Here is a 27,480-nt window from a genome sequence, read left to right on the forward strand (position 1 = left end):
GGGACCCCACACCTGGGGGGCGGGTTGCTCAGGACGGGCGGACACGGCGCGCTGCAGCTCTTGGCCTGCTGCCAGCGGAGGGTCCCCGGCCCTCCTCCTCCCCCAGGGCCCGAGCTAGCGCGACCACCCCGTAACGCTTGACCCTTGTCCCCGTTGGGCCGAGCGGGTAGCGGCCAGCGGGCGTGGCAGGAGGACGCCCGCTTCCCCCGGCCACCCCTCCGAGGGTCCCGAGGCCGTCCCGGGCCCTGGGACCGGCACCGACCGTGCAACTGGTGGGTGTGCTGATGGCTTCTTGCCGGCCGCGCGCGTGTACCCCAGCCCGCCGCCTCGCGCTCCAGCCAGCTCCCCTGAGGCTCGTGCCCGCCGCCTGGACACTGTCCACGGCCCAGGTGCCCTCCGACTCCGATCTGGGCCAGCCCTGGGCCAGGACTCCGGGCGCTGCAGAAAGCTGCCCTGTCCTCCTGCTGGGGCGCTGTTCAGTGCAAGGGACTCTGCTTCTGTGCACTAGGACAAGCCACTCTCGGGCCACAGGCATGACTTCCAGCAGGCTGTCCTCCCCTCAGCCTGGAGCTAGAGGACCACCTGCCAGGCCTGGGAGGGAGGGGACAGTCCAGCCCACCAGCAGAGCTGGGCGCTGTGCTTCCCTTTGAGTTCCAGGAAGACAGCCCCAGGTGTCTTAGAGGGGTCACAGTTTCCAGCATCTGAGTCTGTGGGTGGCCCCCTGTGCTCTGGCGACATGGGAGATAATCTCTCCATGCCAGCAGGCTGTCTGTCTGCCAGGCTGCCACCGTCTCCCTTGTCCAGCTCCCTGCCCCCAAGGGGCCTGGCCAGCCTTAGGACAGCCTCTGTTCTCCTCGGCCACAGGCCTCTGGTCCTGCCCTCTGTGTCAGGTCCTCACTGTTGATTCCCTTTGTGCCAGCACAGATCACTTCTGCCCCCCCAACCACACTGGCCACCGCCACATGGGAGGAGAGTGGCGTTTACCAGGTGGTGTGCCCTGGGCCACTCTGGGGCACCTGCCCAGGGTCTGGAGCAAGTTGAGAGGCTCCCCCATGCTGGGCTGGTGTGGCAGGCAGCGGCCTGGCTGTGGGGTGGGCTGCAGGTTTTCCCAAGCCTTTCTTCTGAGAGAAGGACAGTAGCCCCCACTCACCCTGCTGGGAGCTGGAGGAGGAAGCAGGAGGGCTTACAAGGACATGAGCCCACAGATGCCCTCCTGCACTGGCGGGGGCAGAGCGGCATGCCCCCACCCCACACACACACCTGCAGTCCAGTGTTTGCTTCTGTGGGGTACTGACGCGGCAAGGGTCAGCTCACGCCAAGGGTGTTGCATTTACTCGAAGGGACAAGACTCTTCTTGACAGGGCCTGGCCCAGGGGCCTGGCGGAAAGATCCCACTGAAGGGACCCTGGGGAGTCGGCAGCAGATGTGACCGAGCCCAGCTTGGACCCGTGTGCATGTGGATGTCCTGCAGCTGCCACACGTGTGTGGATGTTCTGCAGTGGCTGCACGTGTGTGCTTGCTGGAGACGTGTGGGCGACGGACTGGCCACCGAGCTCCGGTGGTGCACACCCCGCACACCACTCTTGAGTAGAGCCACCAGGGCAGGCAGGACGCGCTGGGGGCCAGTGGGCCAGGGTGGTAAAGGCTGTGTCTGAGGCCCGTGTGACTTGGGTTCCCTGTGTGGGTCACACAGGCCTCCGTCTGCATGGAGCCAGGTGCCCGTGTGGGACCCCACAACTGGGGGAAGCCCCTGGGCCCGGAGCCCCGACGTGGTTCACACAGCCCGTCCCCAGCCTGCTCCGCTGCCCTGCTCCTCCCTGTGACGCCACAGTAAAGGCCCCAGTGCCCGCGGTCCCGGCTCCCTCTGCCTCTTGTCCCCTCCCCCGACGCCCGTGTGGCCCCTCCTCCTGGGGACTGTGTCAACTGCTGTTTCAGTGGCCGTTGTCTCTTGTCCTGCTGGCCCCACCACACCTGAACAACAGTAAAACCTGTATTTCAAATACTGTGGGATGCAGCCCCTGCCCGTGTCCCTGCGGTGCTGACCGCGCACCGGCTCAGCCTTGGGTGGGCGCAGAGGGGCCTCCCAGCCAGGCAGGATGAGCTCACGCAGCTCTGCAGAGCGTCCCCTGTGACCCAAGGCCTGCACCGGCCTGTTCTTGCTGCTGCCGCCCAGTTACCTGCCTGCTCGGTGCGGCCCTTCAGACCCGAGGGTCACCTGTCAGGCGTGTGGCTCTGTGGTGCACCCACAGGACCGGCGTGATCCCCACCTGAGTGCTGGGCCCCAGGACATCAGCAGCACCTCCAGGCCACAACAAGGGTGCCTCTTCTGGAAAGCCCGGTCTACTCCGTGTACCCACTAGGCCCCTGTCCCCGCACGCCTCACAGAGGGATAGCTTCCTGGGGGCGTGCGTCTAGTCTCTGCTGAGCCTGTGAGCCGGGAGGGCTTGCGCGGTGCCTGGGGCTCAGAGTGCACGTCAGTCAGGGCCCACGACGCGTCAGCCACAAGCAACAGCCACGCGCTCCTGCCTTGCCGTGGGCAGCGGCCCCTCCAAGGGCGCCTCCCGCGGCCTGCCATGGTGGTGACCGAGGGCTGGGTGTGCGGCTGGGAGGTGGCGCCGGGCACACGACACCTCGGCCGAGTGCAGGAAGGACCACGTGGGACGCGGGCAGTATCAGAATAATATTTATTGATATGCTCGGTGCTACCTTGTTAATACTGTCACATTGTCGCCGTGGCTGAGGTAATAGGGACAGACCTGCCGCGCCGGCCCGGGGCCCCCACGGAGAGCCGTGTGGGCCCCGGGCCGGGGCGGTGGCCCAGGTGGGGACGTGGTTATTGCGTTGGACTCCTTCCCTCGCTCACACGCCGGCGCCCACAGCTGGCCTCACACGTGCTCGCTCACCCGGGCCTGCTCACGCACACTTGCTCACGCTCACACGCACGCCCACTTGCACACGGGCACCCTCCCCCTTGGCCACCCTTGTCACATGCCCACACACACACGCGCACAGACATCCTGTTTTAAATGCACCCTAAGTCGCCTGGTAGTAAAGATACTCGCTAGTTACAGTAACCAAGTCAGGTACAGGCAGTTGGGGTACAAGGAGAAAGTGCATGTTGGCCTTGGACCCCAGGACCCCAGGCCCCAGCAGGGCGCTCCATGAGCGCAGCCCCTTGGGGGGTGCCCAGGCCTGCGGTGCTACTGTCCTGAGCTTCTGCCCACATCTTGGACCCAAGCCGTCCTCCACAGACCGTCTCCTCGTGGCCAGCATCCTGGGCCCAAGACAAAACAGACTAGAAAAATAAACTTCATCTCGCAGCCGAGCACCTGATGCAGGGAGGGGGCGGCTTGTGGCCTTCCTGGCCGAGGCTCCACGGGGTCGCAGCCAGCCCCTGGCCCAGCCATCACCCCGACGGTGCCACGGGGGGGGGTGCGGGAGGGACAGGTGCTGAGCCCCAAGGCATGCGGATGGGAGCTGGAGCGGGCAGTGCTGGGAGAGAGAGGGGCCGTGTCCACGCGGGGCTGGGGTCAGCGGCGCGCCCAGTCATGCAGCGGGCCCTGCGGTGGCCCAGGCGGCCCTGTCCCCTCAGAACTCCACTGTACTCACTACTGTCCTCGGCTCGTCGAAGGTGGCAATGAGGATCTGCTGGGGCGGGGGGATGGCGATGAGGCCCCCCACCTCCGCGGCCGCCCGGGGGCCCCCGTCCTCCTCCTCCCGGGCCTCATACAGCGTGCCGATGTGCAGCAGCGGGTGAGTGGCGTTGCGACTCAGGATGGTGAGGCGGTCGGCCTTGCCCAGGCCGCCTGGCGACAAGGGGGTCGTGGTCGGGGCCGCGGGGGGCGAGCAGACGTGATACGGGCCCCCAGCGGGGAGCGCGGCCCGGGCAGGCTCCGCTGGGTACAGGATTTCCTTTTCAGGGAGCGGAGCCTCTGCCGACAGCCAAGGACACAGCGCGTCACACCCCTGGGCCTGGCCTTCCTGCCTGCGCGCAGCCTGCACACACCCCCCCCCCCCCCCCCCAGGGCCAGCTGGGGCACGTGGCGCTGAAGGTCCCGGCAGGGCCGCTCCTTCCTCCCTCGGCCTCCTCCGCACCAGGTTTCCAGCACCCTCTCCAGGGCCTGCGCCACCTTCCCGTCACGGCCCTCCAGCCCTTGGCCCGGCCTCGAACTGCCGACCTCGTAGGGCCCTGGGGCCTGCCCGCACTCAGCCCTGCAGTTAGCGACCTGCCCCCGCCTGCTCCCCGCAGCAGGCTCCCAGGTGCCAGTTCTGGGGCGGCGGGGGCGGGGGCCGGGCCCTCCCCCCGTGGAACCCCGAGCCCTCCCGCGGCCCTGCCCACTGCCTACCTTTGGCGGGCGCTGCGGGCAGGCCCAGCCCGCGCTCCTCTGCCTGGGACAGGAAGCCCCCTTCCTGGCTGCGGGAGGCGGGCAGGGCGGCGGGCACGGCCTCGGGCTTGGCCTTCTTGGTGCCCAGGATGTAGGGGTGCACGTCCAGGGAGAAGTGGCGGGCGTGCTTCTTGTCCGGGGCGGCCGGCGGCCCCGCGTCGCCCCCGCCCTTGTTGTGCAGCGCCGCGCGCGCGCCCGCGTCCAGCAGCGGCGCGATGAGCGTGTCGGTGGCGGTCTTGCGGCGCACGGGCTTGGGCTTGTCGGCCTTGCTGTTCTCCACGCGCATGATGGCCAGCTGCTCCTTGAAGGGCTGCGGCAGCGGGTTGCTGGTGGGGATCCACTTCATCTTCTTGCGCGGCCGCTTGACCACGGGCGGTTCGGCAGCGCCGTCGGGCTCAGCGGGGTCGGCGCTGGGGTCCAGGGTCTGCACGCCGGCGCTGCGCACTGTGGGCGTGGCGTCGTGGTTGGACTGCGCCAGCGCCGCCAGCAGCTGCCGCACCACGTTGTCGTACATGAGGTCGCTCTCGTTGGTGATGAAGTCCAGCCGGTTGAGCGACTTGATGTGGTCGCGGTTCTCGTTGCAGAACATGGCCAGGATGTTGATGTCGCAGAACTGGGAGCCGCGCCACTGCCTGCGCGTCTTGATGCCCACCTTGTGCAGCTTGTCGAAGATGAAGTTGCTCTTGCGGAAGATGAAGAGGTGGATGAGGTTGACGAGGATGATGAGGTTCATGGAGCAGAGCAGCACGATGTCCACGCCCGCGACGATGCGCTGCAGCTGCACCGACGGCAGCTTGCAGCTCACGCGCACGGCCGCGCCCCCGCCGCCCGCGGGCCCATCCGGGGACGTGCCCAGCGCGCAGGTGAACTCGTTCTGCTTCTGGGTGGCGTAGTAGGTGCACAGGTAGGAGATGGGCGCCACGCTGAGCAGCAGGATGAGGAGGTGCCGCGCCAGGTACAGCTTGGCCAGGAAGTTGCTGCGCCCGCGGCGCTCCAGGTACTTCTCGAACAGGTTCTGCTCGGGGCTCTTCTCCTTCTCTGCGTTCTCGATGATCTCGCGCTTCTCGCGCTCCGTGATGCCGGGCCCCTTGGACTGGATCTGCTTCTCGATCTTGGGGGCGCGGCCCTCGGCCGCCCGGTGGTAGCAGTTGTCGATCTCCTGCAGCAAGAAGTTGAGCTCGGAGGTGAGGCGGGTGGAGGCCAGGAACTCCCAGCCCAGCGCGGGCACGTACATGATGGCCGCGAAGGCCAGCAGCGAGTAGGGCAGCAGCTTGTGCTCAAACAGCGACGGCCACAGGCTGGCGTCCACGCCGGGCAGCGCGTCCCGCAGCTCCGTCCAGCAGTAGCCGCGGGCGTACAGCGCCTGGTCGCGGGTGAAGTTCTGCGGGGTGTAGCAGTAAATGGGCTCCTCTGGGGGCAGAGAGGAGACGCGGGCTGGGGCGGCGGACCCCTCCCCGGTCCCGCGGTTTCCCCCCACCCCATGGCCCAGCTGTGGAGGGGGTGGCACCCTGGGCACTGCCCACATGCAGCAGCAGGCTGCCCCACAGGCGAGGGTTACAGCTATGTCTACCCGCATCCCGGGACCAACCTGCACTGCCAACATCAGGCCGCTCTCCCAGTGCGCAAGGCCTCTGGGTGTGTGGAGGGGAAGCCGAGCCCCTGAGAGGAGCAGGACAGGCCGCACTGGCCCGGCTGGAGCAGCTGCCCACGCGCACTGCCCCAGGTGCCCCCATCCCCTGGGAGGACACCGTGGCCTGTGGGTCCTCAGAGCCCTGGGTGTCCCTGGAAGCCCCACTGCTGAGTGCCCAGGGCCAAGGACAATGCCACAGAAATCCTGGGGGAGGAGCCAGACGCTGGAGGTGCAGCTCCAGGGAGGAGGCCGCACTGCACCTGCGGCTGAGCCCACGCCCATGCGCGGCGTTCTGAGCGCTCCTGGCCCCCGGGCCCCTCCAAGCTGGGGTCCCAGCCTGCACATGGCCGGGTGCCCTCCCGCAGGCAAAGCAGTCACTGCCTCGTGGCCTCCTGCCAGCGTGTGCCCCTTCCGGCCCCTGGCTTCCTGTGGAGGTCGCTGCTTGGCCGGCAGGACCTACCTCAGCGCCCCTGGACCTGGTGCGCGGCCCCCACCTCTGCCTCTCAACCCCTCAGCCCAGGGGAGGTCCAGACCCTTCCCAGGCCCCACAGCCCTTACAGGCCCCGGCATGGGGTGCTGCGGCTGGCTCCCCGGAAGCTGTAACCAGGTTACTTTACAGACTCGGCAGGTGGGTTAGACCAGGGCTCTGGTTGGGGGAATGGGCCTGGATTATTGGGTGGGTCCCATGTGATCACTGGGGTCCTTGTAAGAGGGAGGCAGGAGGGTCAGAGCTAGAGTCAGAGAGAGGTGTCACAAAGGGGACAGACGGTGGGCCAGAAGCCAAGGGATGTGGGGGCCTCTGGGAGCTGGGAAAGGCCAGGAAGATCCCCCTGGAGCCTCTGGACGGAGCGGGGCCTGCTCACCCTGGATCTCAGCCCCACACGACTTGCTCTGGACCCCTAAGCTGCGGGCCTAGAAGGCTCTGTGTTCCTTTCAGCCAGTGAGCTGTGCTTGGAGGTGGTGGCTGCCCACCCCCTACCAAGACCCCTCCCTCGAGCCTCCCCCAGTGACCGGAATGAACACGCTCCCTGGGTGCTGGGGCCCGTGAGGGAGGGTGTGGGAGACCCCCAGAGCTGGCTGGGTGGGGAGCCTCTCTTCTTACAAGCCCACCCTGGAGCTCCTGGTCCACACAGAGCAGAACACTTGCCTCCTGTCCTTTCTGAAAAGGGAAGCAGAGGGCTGAGCTGGGACAAGTGGCCTTGGGGACACCTGCCCAACTGCAGTTGGAAAGGTGCCCTGGATTATGTTGGGACCTGATTATTTGGCTGTTTTAGGAGATGTTGGTCTCTAGCTGCAGGACTGCATAACATGCAAGGACCCAGGTAACCCTGCAAGTCTGGCCGCTCCCCCACTGTGGTCACAGACCTGTCTGACCCCTCCGTCCACTGATGACGGGTCCATGTGGTGGGGGTCACCCACAGCAGCCCTGGCCAAGAGCCATGGGGTCTTCTGGCATCTGCCTCCCTCTAAGCCTGGGGACGCCAGGCCCTGGTATTTGGGGAGGTCCCTGGATACGAGGCTGGCAGCGCCAGCACGTGTGCCCTGCGTGTCCCTGACGAGCGAGCCAGAGCGCAGAGGTCGGCCTTCCTGCTCCAGGGCGCCCCCCAGCGGGGCCAGTGGGATGAGCGCCAAAGCCCTGGCTCAGGCTGGGCTCCCGGTCCTCGGGGGAGCAGGATGCACGCTGGGCCCAAGCCCTGGGCTCGGACCATAGCAGATGGACTCTGACCAGTGCCTTGGGGCTAGGTTCCCGTGAGGAGTTCCTGCCCAGGGGGACTAGGGTCAAGGGGCCTCCCCCCCAGGGGCAAGAGCTCCTGACCTCGCCTGCCTTGTGTTCCCCTGCCACATGCTGTGGGCGGGCTGGCCCCTGGAAGTCTGCCGTGTGGACACGTGGTTCCCACTGCCCAGGCCCCCTTTCCCTGCACCCCTGCTGCCCTGTGTCTGGGGAGACACCCTGCGATGCTTCTGAGTTCTGCACGAGGCACCTGAGACCGAGGCATGCCAGGCAGGCGAGCCCTGATGTAGTCACTGTCCTTCCCTGGACCCCAATCCAGGGAAGCAAGAGAAGCAGCTAATGTTCCCCCCAAAACCATGGGGGGGGGGGCAAGGAGGAGAGCTGCACAGTGAGTCAGAGACATCTGGAGAAACCTCTGCCAACCCCCGTTTGTTCTGTGACCCGGGTCCCGCAGGTAGGCATGGCTCTGGAGGCACTGGGTCCCCTCCCCACACCAGCAGCGGGCCCAGGTGGGTGCACACACAGAACCAGGAGGCACTCAGCAAGTCCCAGCAGCCCAGGCCCGGCCGGGCACCGAGGGGTGCTGAGGCCCCACCTGCCTGAGCGAGCCTCACTCAGCCCTGTCCTGTCCAGGCTGACCTCCGTGCGCACCGTAGTGGGGAGAATTGTGTTCCCAAGAGAGGTTCATGTCCCAAGCCCTGTATCTGTGAACATGACCTTGTTTGGAAACAAGATTTCCGCAGATGTAATTGAGTTAAGGCGAGGTCGCACTGGAGTGGACCCCAATCTGGTGACTGGTGTCCTCAAGATGCAGGAAGTTCGGATGCAGATGTGCAGGGAGTAGGTGCCCATGAGCAGACGGAAACTGGGTGATGTAGCCTTGGCAACACCAAGGGCTGCTGGGCCACCAGGAGCTGCAGAGGCGGGAGGGACCCTGCCCCGGAGCCTCTGGGAGCTCGGCCGGAATGCAAGCGAATCCAGTTCTGCGGTTTTGAGCGCCAAGCTTGTGCTAGTTTGTTCAGGAGCCCAAGGAACAGAACACATCCATGCCCGCCCCGTGCGACGCTGTGCGCGGGCAGCGCCCACACCTGACTGGGCCGGCCCAGCACCCGTGCGCATATCCTGACCCAGGAGTCCGGGCCCTCCTGCGCACTCCAGCCCGGGGTGGGAGTAGGCAGCCTGGACAATGTCCACCCTCAGGCAGGGTGTCCCCAGCCCACAGGGACCCCTTAAAGGGAAGACCTTTGGGAGAGAACGGATGCAGAGTGCAAGAACTTAGCCAATGTCACTCGGGATAGAGCCGCGTGTCCCTCCCCCCTCCTCCAGGTACAGCAGCCCCTGCCCCGCACCAGCACTTCTGGCCCTCCAACCCCTTTGCCAGCTCCACGTGGGGGGGGCATTTCCGGTCTTCAGCTGCCCACCTGGGGGGATGGCCTCACCCTGTGGGGATCAGAACCCGCCTGCCTCTCTGGGACCTCGGGGCTGCCAGACCCCGCCCCCGCCCTGCAGCGGGCTTTGCTGTCCTCAGGCATCGCCTGTAACGTTTCAGGTCCTCACCTGGCCCCTCCTCCTTCCCTCAGACCCTGCCCACTCCCCCTCCTGGTCCCCCCTTCCCTCGCCAGACCCGGGTCTCATCTGCGCCTGGACAGTCAGGTCCGGGGCCCGGCGCACCCTGAGCTCCGGGTGAGCGAACGGAAGGTAAAAACAATACATGGAGCAGAGGGTCCTGGAGGCAGCCCGAGCGACCGGCGACACAGACAAGGAGCGCGGTGTCGAGGGTCTGCTGGGAGAGCCCTGGGTGCGGCCCGCGGCCAGGCCCCGGCGCGGCGGGGCAGCGAGGGTGGCCGGACAGCGTGGACACCTGCGGACGCGCCCTTCGCGCCCCTCCCGGCGGTCTCACCTGCGAAGTTCTTGGTGAAGACCAGGGTGACCAGCAGGATGGGGACGAGGACGGTGCCGATGGTGACCACGCGGTCGAACGGCAGCTCGAGCTTGAGTTGCAGCAGCAGCGCGGCCAGCGCGCCCGCCTTGTCGTCCTGCGCGCCGGGCAGGATGAGCTCGCGCAGCTTCTCGCCGGCCAGCAGCGCCGTCGCCATGTCCGCGGGCTGCTCCAGGAGGTGGTGCATGGGGGGCGGGCGCGGGGCGGGGCGCGGGGGCGCCGGGCAGGGGGAGGGGCGCCGGGGGGATCACCGGGGCGCCGCGGGGCTCGGCACGGCGGCGGGGTGGGGGGCGATCCGCCGCCGCCCCCGCGGGCAGAGGTCGGGCCGCCGGGCCCCGCCGCCCCCGCTGGGCTGCAGCCCGGTCGGCCTGGCGCGTCCTCCGGCGGGGGCGGCGGTGTCCCAGGCTGGGGCCGTGGCCCCGCTCCCGCCGCGGGGAGGGGGCTGTTTACCGGCGGCAACTCGAGGCCTGGCTCCGCCCCCCCCCCCCGCGGGCCCCCCCTCCACGCCACGCAGAATGCGGCGCCAGCGATGACTTTGCAAAAAATACTTAAATTCAATAAAATGAATGAACGAGGACTGGTTCCTCCTCTCCCTCCGGACGGGGGACGTCGGACGAGACGGAGTGGGGGCTACCCCCTGGGGCGGGGGCGCACGCGGAGGAGGCGGGAGGGGCGGGCTGGGGCCGGACCGCCGCGTACCCAGCCCCAGGTCGCCCAGCGCGGCGCAGGCGGGGTCCTCGTCCCGGGTCCCGCAGTGTCTCCTCTTCGTTACCCGAAGCCTGGCCGCTACTGTGGGTGCCGAGCCCCCCAAACTCTGGGGTGTTGCGGACACGGAGGGGCAACGGGGCGCCCCTTCCCCAGCTCGGGGCGTCTTTCCTCTCCGCCCGCAGCGGTGCCCACCGCGCACGCCGGCGTCCCCGCATTACCTGCCCGCGGGCCGCCCGCTCTCCCGTCCTGACCTGCGGCCCGTCACTCCCGCCGTGCGGCCGGGCTGGCCCCCGGGGTGGGCGCCGGGTGCCTGGCGGTTCTGGCCCCGGCTCCCTGCCGCCTTCCTGCCCTTCGTCCCCCCGTTCCGACACCCCGTGCCATCCATTCCCGCTGTCGCCCTCAGGACAATTGCGACACTCCGGGGTTAGGGCTTAGCAGAGCGCAGCCGCCGGCAGGACTCGCTGTGGTTTCGCGTTTTTTCCTCCGTTCGCTCCTGAGGGTCCCCTTCCCGCTGTAACAGGAAATGCATGCGCCAGCTTTGCAAAACACTTCGCGTGGTTGCGGTTTTAACTGCGTTCAATGATTCCCCCAACAGACCTGTCTGAGCGCCGGGCCGCTGCTGGAGGGAGGCAGCGGCGGCAGCATCCCCGCCGCGCTCGGGGCTCGGTGGGGGCTGGGGGGGCGGACGGTGGCAGGGGCCAGGGGCCGGCGCGCCAGACCCGCAGTGCCTCGTTCTGAAGGGTCTGAATGCTTTTAGGGTTTGTGCGTGTTTCTCAGTGATGCTCACACCGGCTGCCACCGGTGTCCTCGTCCCTGGTCACTAAGGCAGCGAGGCCTCCTCCAGTTCTCAACAGACACCCAGACACTCAGACAGCCCTGAGACACCCCCAGATAACGCGGCAGAGACATCCACCCGTAAGGCTACTGAGAACCTGAGTGGTGTGGCCAGGGGCACTTCCCTGCTGCTCCCCAGAAGGGCTGGGCCACACTGCCTCCGTGAAGAGGAGGTTCCGTCCCCGTAACAGTCCCGCTGTCCGCATGACCCGCCCTGGCGGGTGCCCAGCTCCGGCCCCCAGACCCTCTGCTGACGCCCGGCTCTGGTTCTTGGGCCCTCCCTCTCCTGTCAGCCGTCAGCTCCTCCGAGGACTGTCTGGGTTACCCGTGGGGTCTGAATAGAAATCCTTCATTTTGATCTTGTCAAAAACGGTCTTTTTTTGTAATGTTTGCAGTTTTGGATTTATGAGGTGAGGTGATGGGCGTTCCCGTGTCCCTCCCAGAGAGGGACCGTGTGGCCTTTACTCTTCTCTGTGGCCTCCACGTCCGTTTCTCTGCGAGGCGAGCCCGTCAGAGATCACTGCACCGGCCCAGCCATTGCCGACCCCACGCTGCCTCACCCCTGAGCATGGTCACTGGTCACTGTCTGCAGGGCCTCTGTGGGGCAGGGATGCTGCTCAGGGTTCTCAGAAAGCCAGCTGGGCTCCTAGGCCACAGGGGTCCTCGCCACCTCTGTAAGGGGAGCCTCTTTGCGGGCTCCAAACCCCCACATCGGCCCTCCTTGCTCTTCATGTGACTTGGGCATTTGTGACTTCCTTCGCATACACTCTGGAAGGACTTGGTCATGTTTCCTAAAAACACATGTAGCTGGAACGTGGCTGTTGCCCTGAATGTCTGTGATCGTAGGGAAGCCGGGTCCGTGCTATGGTCGCCCACCCGTGACCACACCCCTCTCTGTGAAGGTCTCGCTGCCTTGGTTTGTGAGGCTACATCCCAGTTTTCTGTGATGCGTTTTGGGTGGTTGCTCTGGTAGAGGAACACTGTTGACCTCGGCGTGACCCCAGACTTGGCACCTGGCACCGGCAGGTGTGGGGCTGCCCTGGGGACACACGGAATGCTGAGCACACACTGGGGCACTGAGCATACGCGCTCCAGGAATCGCCGGCAGGTGTTCCCCAGCTAACAGAGGCGGCCACTGAACCGGAACAGGGTGGGTGCTCCCCGCCATGTGGCAGCCACCCTGAATGCTGTCCTCATGAGTGGGCATGGTGGGCATGGGGTGGGGCCAGAGCAGAGGTTCTTGATGACAGTCTGTACACAGGCTCAGACCCTGTGGAGACCCTGGAGCCCAGCCCTGCCTCCCAGGTCCCCTCCCCAGGACGACACATGGGAAGGGACCGAGAACGGGGTGACACCAGCCATTCTAACCCTGTGTGGGCCCAGACTGGAAGATATTTCCCGAATGCTGCCTCAGGACAGGCCCCGCTGGGGGAGCAGCTTGTCTCAGTGACATGTGGCCTTTGACACAGTGGGTTTCAGAAGAACGGGTGACAGGGCTGAGGGAACTCCTTCACTTCCTTCTCTTACTTTAGGGGAGGCTTTATCAGCTCTTCCGTCAGTGTGGACGACCTGTCTGAATCCAGTCCCAGGTCGCGCAGGCGGACAGCTCCTGAACCCCCCAATCAGACGTATGGCCCTGTCCAGTTCTGGGGGGAGTTTGTCTATTACTGGGTTGGCCAAAAAGTTCATTTAGTTTTTCCGTACGATGGCTTCACACTCATCTTGGTCGGATGGTGGCCTCCACCTTATTCTCTGCGAGGTGAGCCGGTTAGGAGGTCACCCCACCAGGCCCAACCTGCCTGGCTCCCAAGCTTGCTTAGGTGTCTTTAACATCATTTGAAACAGTGCTGTTGGTTTGTATTGTTGCAGCTGTCATATCAGCATGCGTTAGAAGAAAACATCAAAATTGGAGAACTTTTTGTGCCACCATTTCAATATTGAAGATGGAAGAAAATATACATTTTCAGCGCATTATGCTTTATCATTTCAAGAAAGGTTAAAAAAAAACCAGAAACACAAATCAAGATTTGTGCCATGTACAGAGAAGGTGCTGTGACCAATCAAACATATCAAAGGTGGTCTGCAAAGTTTCTTGGTACTATTGACATTTTGGCCACATAATTATTTGCTGTTGGGTGTCTTATGCTTGGGAAGGTGTTTAGCAGCACCCCAACTTCCACCCACTGAAGGCCAATAGCGGGAGAGAGCTGATATATTCAAAATACCCAAATCAATAGGTACTGGTGAAAATGAAAAAACCGTTATTTTCCAGAAAAAATGTAACAGACTTTTTGGCCAGCCCAGTACTTGGTTGAGTCGCCGTCGGCAGCCGTCCGTCTCGAGAGACGATGGTGTAGCTTCTTAAGAGTCTATCTGCACCGCCGAGAATGGCTGTGCAGTCCGACTCGGGAGTGACACGGTATCTGTCTCCTCCCGTGTTGAATCGACATCTTGCGATGACGCTGGAGTGTCCTCTCCAGTGAAGCTGAAGCTACAGAGCCTGGGCAGGGTGATATGGAGGGTCTGCTGTTGCCCATGCAGCAGACCCCCCCTCTCTTCGCAGCTGAAGGGTCCAAGGGAAAGACGGAGTCAATACAGCTTGGCTTCAGGTGCGCCGCAGGAGTTGCCGGTGTTGACTACAACGTCAAACCGCCTTAGGGACTCCGGCTCCGGATTTTCTGTCGGGGTTTACTCCCTTAGCCTTTCCCCTGAAGAGGTATGCCGCAAGGCAGCGGAGGTTTTTTGGAGTCAGAGTTTTCCTTCTCTGATGTACCCTGACTGGAAGATCGAACCAGCGACACTTAGCTCACAGGCCGATGCTCAATCCACTGAGCCAAACCAGCCAGGGGGAACTTGGTTGAGTACTTACACTAAATGCAGTGATAGTCCGGGTGACGTTCTGGGGACCAGAATGACAACTGACGCGGTCAAGCAGAGCGGCACCACCGGCTCCGCACCGGCCCCAGAGCTGGAGGACAGCGGTGGCTGCCTCTCTAGGAAGGGGCGTCATTTCCAGGAAACGGATCACAGACGCCGGGTCAGGAGACCCACTGAGCATTTCTGGAGATGCTTCTGGAAACCTGCCGAGGCGGGGGCCCAGGGCCCTCACACCGGCCCGGTCTGTGATGCCCCCCACCGGAGGCCTAGGCACAAGCCTGCCCCGTGGTGGGCTGTGTGTGGCCCCCGGGCCTGGGATACCCAGAGCCAGCGCCCCTGACCCCTCTCCTGCCCTGTGGCCCAGCCTGGGGTAAATGGCCACGTGCCCTGACTGGGGCCTCTTGGGCACCCCCCGCCTCCTAGCTTTGGACAGCGTGTCAAGGGCCAGACAGGTCTCCCCACGCACCTGAGGCGCCGAGGAGCCCGCCCCAGGAGGGAAGCCACGTGGGGCATGTCCCCAGCAGCAGTGCCTGTCCTACCTGGGGACGGGGGGCAGAGACCAGGTCCCCCAGCCACTGCTGTGGTGAGGGGCTGAGGGCCCTGAGCCTCGCTCTCCCAGGTCTGTCTCCCTCACATGGCTGCAGAGGGCGTAGGCTGGTGTCCCCCGGCCCGGGGCTCGGCCCCTCCCCTGCAGACTGCCTCCCCGAGACGTACGACCAGATGTGCATTTGCAACACAGTTGGCGGGAACTGGGGGGTGCTGTTCACTCAACCTGCACACACTTCCAGCCTCTCCTAGAAACAGGTCCCTTAGGGTCTGCAACAAAGGGCCAGGTCTTGGCCGGCGGGGCCAGGCATGGGCTGTGACACAGGCCAACTCACCTGTGCCCGGACGGCCTGACCCAGGAGCAGGAGCGAGGCCCGGCGCAGGAGGGGAGGCGGGAGACCCACTTTATTTACTTATTTATTTATCCATCATTGTCATCCGAGGACACTTTTTCAGTGCTTTTAGAGAGAGAGGAAGGGAGAGAAGAAAGAAACATCAATGTGAGAGAAAAACACGGACTGGCTGCCTCGGTACGTGCCCTGACCCGGGGTCGAACGCGCCGCTGTTGGCTGCGCAGGCCGCTGGCCGGGCGCAGGCTCACTTCTGCAGGGAGTGCAGCTCGGGCGGCAGGTCGCAGCCCGTGTACACGCCGTTGGTGAGGCTGTACTCCAGCAGGGCACTGAAGCAGGGGTCCTGGGGGCACGGGGGCCGGGCCTCAGAGCCAGGCAAGGGCTGCCCGCCCCCCACCGCTCCCAGGCCCCTCCCCTCAGGGGACTGGGGTGCCCGGCGGCAGCTCACTCGGACTAGAACGTAGGGGTTTCCCAGAACAATCAGCAAGGCTTTGGGTCTGGTGACAGCAACATTAAATCTTTTTGAGTTGGACAAGAAACCCAGAAAATATCTATCATCTTCAAATTGATCTTCGTTTGACCGTACCTAAGAAACACAAGGAGAAGAAAAATAGTACCATGTTTCCAGATCTTGTCACAGAAAGAAACTCGCGACATAGAAGAGCATTTAGAAATGCTACCGGTCAGTGGCCCCACTTCGGTAAAACAGAGAAGAGCGGCGGGGCAGGGCGGGGGGGAGCCGCTGCAGCCCTGGGCAGACTGTTAGCGGCCCTATTCTTTTTCGGGACTGAACCTCCTAACTTCCCTGCAGCTGACGCTCTGCTCAGGAGGCCACTGAAGGGTGGAACCGGCCGGGCGAGAGGTAGGCTTGGTTCCCCCAGGCGGCTGTGTGGAAGCGCAGCCTGCAGCCTGTGCGCACGTGCGGCCGACCTGTCCCCACTGCGCCCCGCCCCTTCCCCGCCCACGGGGCCCCTGCTCCGCAGCAGCGCCTCCCACCTCTGTCCCTGCGGCTGCCCTGCGGGGACTGAAGGGAACTCCCTGCAGCTGGGCCCCGGGCCGTCGGCTGGTGGCCCCTTCTACCTGCATGTGCCACGGACCCACTGCTGACCCACGAGGGACAGGACCACCTACAGTGGAGATGATGATAACCAGGTGTTCCTGTCCTTGGAACTCCTCTACTGAGCCAACCTTGATGTCCATCAGATCCACGCTTCTCAAAAGGATTCTGATTTTTTCCACCTTTGAAGCAGATAAAAAGATTAAAGATAAAATTTTACAAATCTGACCATTTCTTTACATATTACGGCCTAAGTGAACCACTGTGCGGTATTGCTTCTCAATTCCAGACTGCAGTTCATCAAATCTGGCTTGATTAGAACCTGAGTCTTGGTTTCAAATGGAGGACAGGACGCCGTGGGGACAAGGGAGAGCAATGGGAGAGAAACTGGGACAACTGTAATTAAACAATAGTAAAATGAATCAAAATGAAAAAAAAAAAAAAGAAAAGAAGCCAGAACAGTGGCTGCGGGGCCTCCCCAGGGGCCTGGAGACCCAGAGAGACCAGCTGGAGGAAGAAGGTCACAAAACCCCCAAACCAGAGCACAGCGAGGGCACACTGCTCAGTCGTTGTCAAGGAGAAAAAGACGTTTTTTGCATAAAAGGTGGAATTCTTAAAATTCACCAGAATAAACACAAAGGTAAGAAGCAGGCGCAGGTCTGAAGATTCGCCACGAGGGACTCGGCCCCAGACGTCCCCTTGGCCCAGAGCTCTCATGAGGCGGGCGCTGGGCCTGCTGGGGGAGCCGCGCCCATGACGGTGCGTGGGGGCTGTTTGTGCGGCGGAGTTCACACGCCACGCTGACACAGCGAGCTCAGACCCCTGTCGCGACCCACCCCAAATACCAACTCGGCAGATCAAACCCTCAGAACAAAGTGGGAAAACATCCAGATGGAAGGGTTTCTTGTATAAAAAGCAAAGAGCACCAGCCACGCAGGAAACGAAGGGCACACGCCACGCGCATATCTGACTGCGCTGACGTGACACACACAAAGGGACCCACAGACAGAGGCTGGCGCCCAGCTGAGCCAGTCATGTGACCCGCGGCCACCAAGGGCCCAGGCGCAGGAAGAGGCGGATTCAAGCACTCACTGTGGACCAACCCGAGGTCAGTAGAAGCGGGCACTCGATTTAAACAGGAATTTTGACACAAGATGAAGTAATGGCCAGAAACACATGAAAAGATTCTCACATCCCCGACAAGCCCTGGGAGACCCCTCCCCCAGTTCATGGGGGGGCAGTGCATGGGTGCAGGCAGGAGACGGTGGGTGGCCCGGCCGCAGTGAGGGCACTGGGACAGGGGAGCAGACCGCGGCGGGGCTCCCGGCCCCAAGGCCCCGGCTTCAGCAGGCCTGGGGGAGCCTGTGGGGGCCTGGTGGGCGCGGGGCCAGTAGCTGGGGAAGATGGCAAGGGGCACAAGGAGGGCTGCCCCGACCTTGCGGGCCTCTGTGGACGAGGGAGCACCGGGGCGTGTGCGGGGCGGGCCCACCTGCTTGCGGTAGGGCGTGATCACCCCGATGTCTCGCGCAGACACCTGCTTGGAGAGGCTCCTGGTCAGCAGGCAGCTGTAGCGCAGGACCTGGACGGCCTCAGTCGGGTTGAACCACGACGGGCTCCTCCCCTCGCGAGCTTCGCTGCCCTGTGACATGGGGAGATGAGAGAGAGGAAGGTCACAGGCCTCCTTTACCAGAAAATGCTCACTGAGGGCCTGTGAACGAGGCGCAGAGCAGGTGCCGGGAACCCGGCAGGGGGGACACAGGCATGGCCACAGAACTGTCACAGCTGCAGTCAGTGCAAAGAAGACAAGGATGGCAGGGGTGTGTGGGGACGGTGACACAGGAGAGGGCGTGCATGCCGGGAAGGCACAGAAGCCCAGGAGCCAGGGGAACAGAGTGGATAGCTGGGGAGGCAGCGGCCAGCTTTGGTCAGGGAGGGGGGCCTCGGGCCGGCCCCCACCACTCCCTCAGGCTGCCCTGGCCCCGTGTAAGTGCGCGGCCTCCCACGTCCAATCCGCAGAGAAGACACGCGGGCAGACCACCAGCACATGACCATCCCTGAGCATCAGGGAAACACACACCCACACCTGAGAGCTCAGCTCACACCCTCCAGGACAGCTCCAGTCAAAGCCAGAGACCCCAGGCGCTGGCGAGGGTTGGGAGGAACGGTATCCCGTCCCTGCCTGGCGGGAGGGCTTGGTGGCGCAGCCGCTGTGGAGAACCGCGTGCAGGTCCCTCAGAACATTAAGGACACAATTACCACGACCCAGTGACTTCCTTCAGGGTATTTACCCAAAAGAACTGAATGCAGGGACCCAGACCAGTCCGTGCACTTGGTTCACGGTGCCGTCACCACGGTCACTGAAGGGGGGCGCAGCCAGGTGTCTGGGACAGACGGTGGGCGAACACATGTGGTCCGTCTGCACACGGGGCATCACTCAGCCTTCACGGGAACGAGGTCGGACACGCGAGGAGCAGAGGACGAGCACCGTGTGGCCGCACATACGCGTGGCGCTGGGCACTGAATGGGGCCACATAGTCTGGGAAGACGCCAAGTTCTGAAGCTGCCGCGGGGCGTATCTGCTTCCCAGCACTGCGCCGGGCCCTGGGACGGCTAACGCCGTCAACGGGACGTGCGTGTTTCACCACCACGAGGGGCCGCCGCACACGCAGTCGGAACGCACTCGTCTTCAGGCCGGGGTTCCGCTGCAGACAGTCTGTCGCTCGGGTTCACAACCAAGGTTCGGATAACGAAGGGAGAGGTTAATGCCCAGAGCCCGTGGCAGAGCCTGCACGTTGCAATGAAAAACAGTGACTCTCAGCCAAAGCGCCGCGGACACGAAGAAGAGGAGGAAACGCCTGGTCAGGATGAAGGCACAGAGTCCGAGAGATGGACGGCGGGTGCCAGACGGCAAGGAAAAGGAGGGGCAACATTAATTACCCCGTTATTATTGTGTTTAATTAGCCGCATCCTCACCCCAGGACACGCTGAGTGACTTGAGAGAGACGGGAAGGGAAGGAGAGAGAGAGAAGCATCAGCTGGTTGTGCCCCAACCGGGACTGAACCCACCGCCTGGGCCGGGGCCGACCGGGAAGTGCACCCACGACCCTTCGGTTCACAGGAGCACCCACCGACCCCGCGGCACAGGGCGTCACAAGGTGAAGTTTAAAGCCCAGTCATGGCGCAGCGCAGGGCGGTGCACAGCAGCGAAGGCCACCGCCAACGGCACGCACGCGCTGTGCAGCGTGGACACACAGAGTGAGACACCGGATGCCGGAGAACCTGCGCGCACACGGTGACAATGGCGCCGCCCCACGGTCCCTCTGCGAGGACGCCGAGAGAAGCCAGGCCGGCACAGAAGAGCTAAGTGACAGGCTCCACAGACGAACTCCGAAGTGCATGCGGAGCTCACATCCCTCACCAGAATGGACATTTCCTGGTATGTCCTTAGAACGTTTACTAAAATGGAGACCAAATGGCCACGGGTATCTCCTCCTTCAAAGGGTCACTTTACTTTCATCTGAGAGACGGGGCAGGAGAGCGAGAAGCATCGACGCAAGAAGCACGGGTCAGCTGCCTCCCGCCCGCGGCCTGCAACCCGGGCGTGTGTCCTGACGGGGAGGTCAACTGGGGACCCTTTGGGTTAAGGGATGACTGAGCCCTGGCAGCCGGGGCTCCCCACGGACTTAAGAGAAGCACCCATGGGCACGCCTCCGGGCGCGAGTTGCAGCCCCCTGACCTTCTGCGCCCCTGCAGCGCCGGGGTCCCCCGGCCGCCCCGGCCGCCGCTCACCCTCACGCCGTGGAAGATGAGAGGGAAGCCCTTCTTCGGCAGCCTCTCCCAGCCCAGCAAGGACCTGATGGCCGCGGGGTCCGCACAGACCTCGAGCTCCTTGTGGTAGAACAGCCTGGAGGGCAGGGCCAGCAGGGCCGCGTGCGACCTGTAGTTCTTCACCAGCTTTGTCACCTGCGGGGGCAGGGCTGAGGTCAGCACGCACGCCCGGGTCACTGCTGAATGGACAAAGGATGAGACTCAGCAACCCAGGCCTCCCCTCCTGGCCTCTCACCCGCCACCTGAGGAAAAAGTGACCACGGCACCTCAGGTCACTTTTTCAACGAAGGGTCCATTTAATAGAAAAAGTGACCACCAGGAGCAGAGAGCAGGAAGCCAGGCCCGGTCATGCGGCAGGCACGGCACCTGGGGAGGGCGCTCCGCCCGCAGGGACTCGCTGCAGCCCCGGCCGAGATTCAGGGACGTGCAGGGGCAGACACGCCTCTCCCAGGTCAGGAGGCGCAAGTCCACGGCCCGCCCCGTGCCCCTCTCGACGGGTCCTGCGCTGCAGACACACCCCTGCACCCCCCCCCCAGGAGGCTGATCTGCCCCTCATGGTCACGGTCACAGTCACCTTCTGTTCAGTGTCCCAGTTCAGCTGCATCTGCATGGAGGGGCTCAGAGGACAGTGCCACTCAGCTTCCTTCACCAGGGGCCCCACGGACCCGCGGCTCCAAGGACTGCAGGTTCCCAAGGGGTCCTGGGTCCGCTGGGAACCCAGTCTGCGCTTGCCACCCCTGTGGGCACCCCTGCTCACCCCACCTCTGCTGTCCCCGTGGGGGACCCACCCCCATGGAGTCCAAGCTCACCAGCAAGGGGTTGTAGGCGCCACAAGCTCCGAAAGCATTCTCGTCCCTCAGGTACACTGGCCGGGACATCAGCCTTTCCAGCAGGGACACATTCAGTCCGTAGGCCATGGCCAGTCTGGACTTGATGACTGGACCAAGCTGCATGGGATCTCCCGCGAGGACAATCTGTGACACAGACGGGCACCCGCTGTGCAGGGAGGTGGCCGGCCGCAGGCCACACAGCGTTGCCACAGTGCGAGGGGGCGGGTGGCCAGAGGCGGGAGTGCAACCCCTAGGCCTGGACTCAGCCACCTGGGGAGGCTGCGTCCCAGCTGGGCCTGGCCTGACGCCCCGTCTCTGTGGCCTTCACACCTGGGCACCAAGGATGTGACCCAAAAGGACATGACAAAGGAGAACGTGACCCAAAACGGCGAGTGGGGAGGACATGACCCAAAAGGGCAGGAGTGGGGAGGATGTGACCCGGGAGGACGGGTACAGCGAGGGCCTCACCTGGCCGCTGACCTCTGACACCAGCCCCAGAGGGATGAGGCACTCTGGCTCACTGGCCTGTCCGGCTTCGTCCACAAACACGTGTGTGAAGTGTCCGACTCTAGAGCCAGAGACCCATGTGGTCATTTGTCAGGGTCCCAGGGACTCCGCCAGACTCTGCCCCCGACTTAGAGGGAAACAGGCAAAGGGACCTAATGTTGGGGGTGGGGGGGCGGCAGCCAGGGCTGCCTGTGGTCCAGGCTGGGGACTGCCACCCGCCTGCTGCAGACAGAGGCCTGGGCTGCAGCCCCGGCTTCATGTCTCTGTGGCTGGTGCCTTGGTTTCCAACATAGCGGGCGCAGTGAGGGGGCACTGGTCACAGCGGGCCCTGGGTGACATTCCCACGTTGGAGACACTGCCTCCACCCCACCGCCTCTGACTCTCGCACTTGACTGGGCACTACCTGACCCTCTGCCCACAAGGTGCCCAAGGAGCCTGGCAGCTGGGACACGACACCCAGAGCCATAGAGCCACTGCTGCCGGGGCAGCACTGGGCCAAGCTGGGGTGCGAGGTCCCCCGGCCCACGAGACGGAGACCCCAGCATAGGGTCCCTGCTCCCGGGAGCCCGGGGGGCAGCATTGGCAGCTCACTTGATGCGGGCTCCAAATTTGTGCAACTCTAGCTGTCACCGCACAGGGGACACCAGGGGCCCCGCCCACCCCACGCAGGGTGAAGTCAGCACACTGTCATCCTCTACCTCGTGTCCCAGTTTCCACTGAAAAAGTTAGGATTACGTCTCTCTCATAGGCCACGAGCATTCAGGCTTTGGATGCTGAGTTCCCTCTGCTGCACGACACCTGCTCAGCTCCTTGGGGCCCCGCCCCTGCCCCCACACGCGGGGCCTGCCACTGTCCCCTTGGCACCTCCCGTCCCTGCTCCAAAACCAGGTCCCTCGTGCCTCTGGTCTGCTGTCCCCTGCCCACATGCCCACTCCTTCTGAATGAGTCCTCGGCCACTGCCCTCCCAGAAGCCTTGGCCAGTCACCTGTGGGGTCTCAGCACAGACCTCACCTCCTGGGGAGACGGCCCCTGCCCGGCTGCCCCTCCCACCCGCCGGGCACTCACCGAATTCCAATTTGGTAGAAGAGCCCAGCGCTGCTGCACGTGGTGATGATGACCCGGAAGCGCGAGGCCCTCCAGATGTCTTCCCCGTCTTTGCAGTACACTTTGATGGCCTCAGTGATCACCTGGGGGGGAGGGGCGTGTTTTGCTTTTAAGTGTCTTTAAATTGGATACAGTCACAAAGCTGCAAGGACTTCTAAGATAATTCTGTCCTGTTCCACTTAGCTATGTCTGAGTAATGATTTGAGATTATCTTCTTAACACATTTCTCTTTTCCTTTCAATGCAGTCCATGTTTTACGGACTCTGGAGCCACGAACATATAATCTTGCAGACCCTTCCCCAAAACAACATTATTCATTTCCTAGATTGGGCCTCTCTGGGGTAGCAGCACTTCAGCCTCTAAGCAGAGCAGCCGCGCCGGGCGCGGGACCGGGGGAGGGAGCTGGGACGCCCCAGCCGGGCGCGGGGACGGGGCGGCGCTCACCTCCTCCAGCCGGCAGGTGGCGTTCACGCGGACCATGCCGCCCGGCTGCATCCCGCGGCTCTCGTGCAGCCGCAGACACACGAGGTCGGCGGCGCTGTTGGAGGGCGCGCACACCAGAACGCGGCTGTCCGGCAGGGCGTGGTGCACCTGCGTCAGGGCACAGGGGACGCGCGGGACAGTCAGCTGCGGGGCCGGCGCGGAGCGGGGTGCCCCGGGGCCCGAACCCCCCCGCCTGCCGCCCGCTGGGCGCGCCGCGCATGCTCGCCAGTCTGAGGCCCAGGCGGTGCAGAAACACTAGGCGCACACCATGTCCACAGACCCCGCGGCGGCGTAAACGGGGACGGCAGACGCCTGCCGAACCAGCTGCGGCCCCTGTGGCGGGGACGCCTTCTCCGCAGAACGGCGCGGTGGGGCCGAACGGTTTGCTATTCTCAGAACAAAGAGACTCCCTTCTAACCCCCTGCAGTGAGGGTTCACGCCCTGCGCGGCCCACGCACGATACAGAGTGGCCCCACCGAGCTCCCTCTGAGCCGCAGCGTGAACACAGCGTTCCCGACGCGCATGCCCGGCGGGGCCAGTGTGCTGCCTCCTGTCGTCACCTGCAGCACCGCCTCTATTATCGTCACTGTCTTCCCCGTGCCAGGAGGCCCGAAGAGGATGTACGGGAGCGGGCGGCAGTCGCCACTCAGAATTCTCCGCACGGCCAGCCTCTGGTTTTCGTTGAGCCGTGGATTGAAAAACTCTTCCTTTCTGGCCCCCGGGGCCTGTGTCTCACTTCCTGGGTTGGGAGCAGAGGAACAGGGTCGGGGAGGCGGCCGAGGGCCCGCGGGGCTGGGGTGCAGACCTCAGCGCCGGAGCCGTGGCACCACGTGAGCACCAGTGCGGGGGGGGGGGGGGGGTGGCGCGGCGGAGCCTCTCCTCACACCTGAGCCACCTGGGAGCAGACACAGGACGTTCCTGTGCTCCCGCCGTCGCAGCAGCGTCATCTGAGGGGCCACCGAACCCCCGACGACAGCGGCAACACGGCCATCTTTCGTCTCTAGTCGCAACAAGGATGTTCATTCACCATTCGGGTCACACACTTGTCACAACCACACGCGTCTCCCCACTGTGTCCCTTTGGCAGGACAATACGCACCCAGGTGACTCATCCCTGCAGCAAAGGCCGCCGGCCCCTGTGTGTCCTGGGCATCCGCTCGCCCTATTTTCGAGGCAGGCTTAGGCTGGTCCTTCCCAGCTTTCCTAGTCTAGAAATAATAGTGCCCCCCCCCCCCAAAAAAAAGGCGTGAGAAGAGGCTGTGCGTTTCCATGGGCTCAGCTGGAAGAGCAAACACAAACTCTGCTCTCGCGACGCTGGCCTTAGTCACCAGACAGCCCCTTGGGAACGCGAGGAGAGTGCAGACTCTGATGAAAAGTTGCCAAAACGTTTGTGGTTTTGAATTACCTTTTACAAAAAAACATAAATGAACTAAACCTGGGACGAGGACACCCAAATGAGGGCTCCCTCTCTGACGCGGCGGGTGGGCCGCAGAGGGCGAGGGCACGGCTGCCCCGCCAGGGCCTGGGACCCAGCAGGACCCTCCCTTCAGCAGCTGGCCGCCCAGGACCTCAGGTGACAGACTCCTGCATCGCGGCCCTTTCAGGTCAGGTTGGGTGCCGGCTGCTTCCGTGTCCCTGGGATGCAGGGTCCTTCCCCACTAGAAGCCAGCACCACTGAGCCCTCAGCTGAAAACAGTGGGGGGGCCTCTGCAGACCCTAGAAGTGCTCTCTCTGCCTGGTGACCTCGCCCACCTCTCCGCTGGGCCAGCGTGGTTTCGCTGTGCCCCTCTGGGGGCTGTGACCGGGGGCCACCACCAGGGCTCCCTCCACTGCCCCCTCCCTTGGGATACGCTGCCCCACGGTCCCTGGGGCTCAGTGTCTGAAACTATCTCGTGTGTTCTCCCCAGAAGGTCAGCCTCGTGCCTGGGAGCTGACCCCGGGGCACGTGCGCCACGCCTGAGCTTCCCTGCAGCCTCGCTGGTCCACAAAATGACCAAGTCCTGCATTTAAAAACATCGAGACTCAGCCCCCAGGAAGGTGCCGCCCACACAGCAGTGGCGTCACAGACCCTCCCGGGACCGGGCAGCCAGGCAGGACGGGGCAGCCGAGGGCGGAGTCCCTGCGTCTGTGTCCAGCCGGCACAACCGAGCCCAGCAGGTGACGCGAGGGGCCCCCTGGGTGGCTGGACAGGCTTCCTGAGACCATCAGTTCTGCATTTCTAAAGAGCAGCTTATAAGAGGGTTTCTACATATTAGCTACAACGAAAAATTCTGTATTTGTTTTAAGTTTAAACCAAACCACTTCTATTTTGCTCACAAAACTGTAATACACGGAGCGCCTCAGACCACTCGCGGCACAGACCAGGCACCGGTTACTCTGTGGAGACTGGATTGTACGTGACCACAGAGGTCAGCTGTGTGCTGGGTGTGAGCCCGCCAGGCATTTTCCAAGCATGAACAATCACATATGAGGCCTGTCTGAACACACACAAAACCACAGACACGCTTTTGCAATAAATCCCCGAGCTCGTACTCCATCTCACGGGTGAGTTTCATTCCAACTGACTTTGGGGTCTGTGACCTACACGCCCTTCACCCCCTCACTCAAGTCCCAGACAGGCCATCGCACAGCCGTACCTGGGGGGTGGCCCGCCCATCGGTCCTGGTGTCTTGTCCATGGTTCCAGATGCCTGTCACTTGGGGAGACTGTAAAATGACTTCTTCCGGAAACAACACTTTTAAAACAAGGAAAGGAAAGAAGGCAGATGTTACTGAAAACCTTTAGAAGGTCGAATGGGAGGAAGCAGCCCAAATGCCAGCAGCGCCCCCGTTACGTCCGTGTGGGAGGGCTCCCCCACGCCCGGATGGCCTCCGTCACAGTGGGAACAGTCCTGAACGTGCTTTGGAACAACAAGCCCTTATCTGTCTGCTTGCAAGGACAGAAGGGATCCCGGGAGGAGGGAGAAGCCAAGTGTAAAGGCCCCATTTTCAGTCCCTGAAACGCGCTATTTCACGCAGCTGAAACAGCAAGAAAACATGGAACTTCCCAGCAGGGAAGAACCCTGGACTTCACACAGTGTTGCTCCCAGGATGGGACCGAGGAAACTGAGCTCCCTGCAAACTTCTACACGAAGCTGATGAAGACACCCTGGGGACGCAACCCCACCCGCTCCCACCAGCAGTACCTTTTACTCCCAAGTGCATGACTTGTTCCAGCGCAAAGTGACACCGTCTGCTTGTGGTCCTGCCGAGAGCAAACAACATAAAGCGACTCACTTCGAGTTTAGAAATGTTAAGGCTGGTGTGCGTCACGGAACTCTGGTTATGCGATCCCAGTCACCGCACTAATGCGACCTTCGCATGAGCCCGGGCCCCTCGCACCCCCGGGCGCAGCACCCGGGGCGGGAGGACGGAGGGGGGCCTCAGGGTCTGTGTCAGGACAGCAGGGACTGCTTCCTTTCCAGGGATATTTCCCTTTTGATACATGAAGTAGACAAAGAGGAAAAACAGAAGCGCGGCACATGAAATGTTAGTAAGAAGAAAGTAGTTCTGATAATAAAGAATCACTCCCTTGAAAGTCACTGAAAACCATTAAAGGAAACTGAGGTGGATTAAAAAATCTCAAGAGTTTATCTGAGTGAAAACTGATGTGCCCGGCAGCACCCAGTGCAGCAGGGAAGGAGCTTCGGGGTCTGCACAGAAAGGGACTGTTGGAGGCTGAGGGGCGGGAGCAGGGACGCTGTCCTGGGCCAAGAGTGGGCTGGGTAGGGCAAGGTCCCTCCCTTAGGGGACAGGAGGTGCGTGGTGCCGACTGGGTCCCTGACAGAGGCGAGAGTGAGGAGCAGTCTCCCGGGCTCACAGCGGCGGAGAGCAGATGCCAGTCCCCTGTCCGCCCACCACTGTCTGTGACAGCAGGAACCTGGGCCCCTAAACGCCTAGCAACAGAGGACGGGCCGCACCCCTCAGAGGGCCGCACCCAGGGACAGAGCGGGAAAGGCCTCAAGTCAAGGACCTGCACGTCCCCCGAGAAACTGGCAGAGCAGATGGAGGCCAAACCAGCAGACAGGCCGTGACGAAGGGCAGAGCGGATGTCAGCGCACCAGGAGCGCGCTAGAGGTGGCCAGCAGGCCCAAGGCTGGTCCTCTGATGAGGCCGCTGAAGCTGACAGACCTCCACCCAGACCAGCACGGGGAAGAGAAGGAACAAAGGACCAGCATCAGAAACGAGGGGGGACAGCAGTTCAGATTTCACAATTAAAAGAAATGTTACAGAAATACGACAATTCCGTGCAGGTGAGACAACGTGGTGGAGCGCACAGGCCCCTTAGAGACAAGGACCACCAGCTCCCTCGCAGCGCCCGGCCGCCCGGAACGGTCCTTGATCGATCGGACATCGAGTCGGGAGTCAGAGCCGCCCGCAGAGGAAGCTTCCGCCCCGGGCGCTCCCCTGCACCCGCCCCGCCCACACCCGCTGGCCCCGAGCAGAGCAGGGCACCCCCACACACTACACACACACACACACCAACAACACAGTCGCAGAAGTTAATAAAACCTTAGCAAATCAGAATAACGACACATGAAAGGGGGTTTGCTCCAGTCACGTTATTCACTCTAATAGACTGAAAAAGAAAAACCACACGATCATCTCGAAGGGTGTGAAAAGCGGGGGCCGA

General features: G+C 63.3%; 2 protein-coding genes across 3 annotated transcripts in view; both read right to left on the reverse strand.

The window, feature by feature from the left end:
* Positions 1-2,670: 2,670 nt before the first annotated feature.
* Positions 2,671-9,875, reverse strand: PANX2 (pannexin 2). The gene is made up of 3 exons (XM_090272233.1): positions 9,648-9,875; positions 4,347-5,795; positions 2,671-3,932 (listed from the first exon to the last, which is right to left on the reverse strand). The coding sequence occupies exons 1-3, from the start codon at positions 9,871-9,873 to the stop codon at positions 3,589-3,591; spliced, it is 2,019 nt and encodes a 672-aa protein (XP_090128359.1). The 5' UTR covers positions 9,874-9,875; the 3' UTR covers positions 2,671-3,588.
* A 5,196-nt stretch (positions 9,876-15,071) lies between these two features.
* Positions 15,072-27,480, reverse strand: part of MOV10L1 (Mov10 like RNA helicase 1) — a 36,163-nt gene continuing 23,754 nt past the window's right edge. The window contains exons 14-26 of one of the 2 annotated variants that reach the window (XM_090272235.1): positions 25,994-26,052; positions 25,446-25,543; positions 23,909-24,017; positions 23,371-23,549; positions 22,772-22,918; positions 22,289-22,410; positions 21,185-21,284; positions 20,696-20,860; positions 19,848-20,021; positions 17,548-17,697; positions 16,133-16,240; positions 15,450-15,587; positions 15,072-15,344 (exon numbers count right to left, since the gene is read on the reverse strand). In XM_090272235.1, coding sequence (XP_090128361.1) covers positions 15,249-15,344; positions 15,450-15,587; positions 16,133-16,240; positions 17,548-17,697; positions 19,848-20,021; positions 20,696-20,860; positions 21,185-21,284; positions 22,289-22,410; positions 22,772-22,918; positions 23,371-23,549; positions 23,909-24,017; positions 25,446-25,543; positions 25,994-26,052 — 1,645 coding nt within the window. In that variant the 3' untranslated portion in view covers positions 15,072-15,248. Of the gene's footprint in view, positions 15,345-15,449; positions 15,588-16,132; positions 16,241-17,547; positions 17,698-19,847; positions 20,022-20,695; positions 20,861-21,184; positions 21,285-22,288; positions 22,411-22,771; positions 22,919-23,370; positions 23,550-23,894; positions 24,018-25,445; positions 25,544-25,993; positions 26,053-27,480 lie in introns of both variants that reach the window. The other variant, XM_090272234.1, reaches the window with a different exon arrangement.

The sequence above is a fragment of the Furipterus horrens genome, unplaced genomic scaffold (genome assembly GCF_987537825.1).
Source record: "Furipterus horrens unplaced genomic scaffold, mFurHor1.1.pri manual_scaffold_4, whole genome shotgun sequence".
Lineage (NCBI taxonomy): Eukaryota > Metazoa > Chordata > Mammalia > Chiroptera > Furipteridae > Furipterus > Furipterus horrens.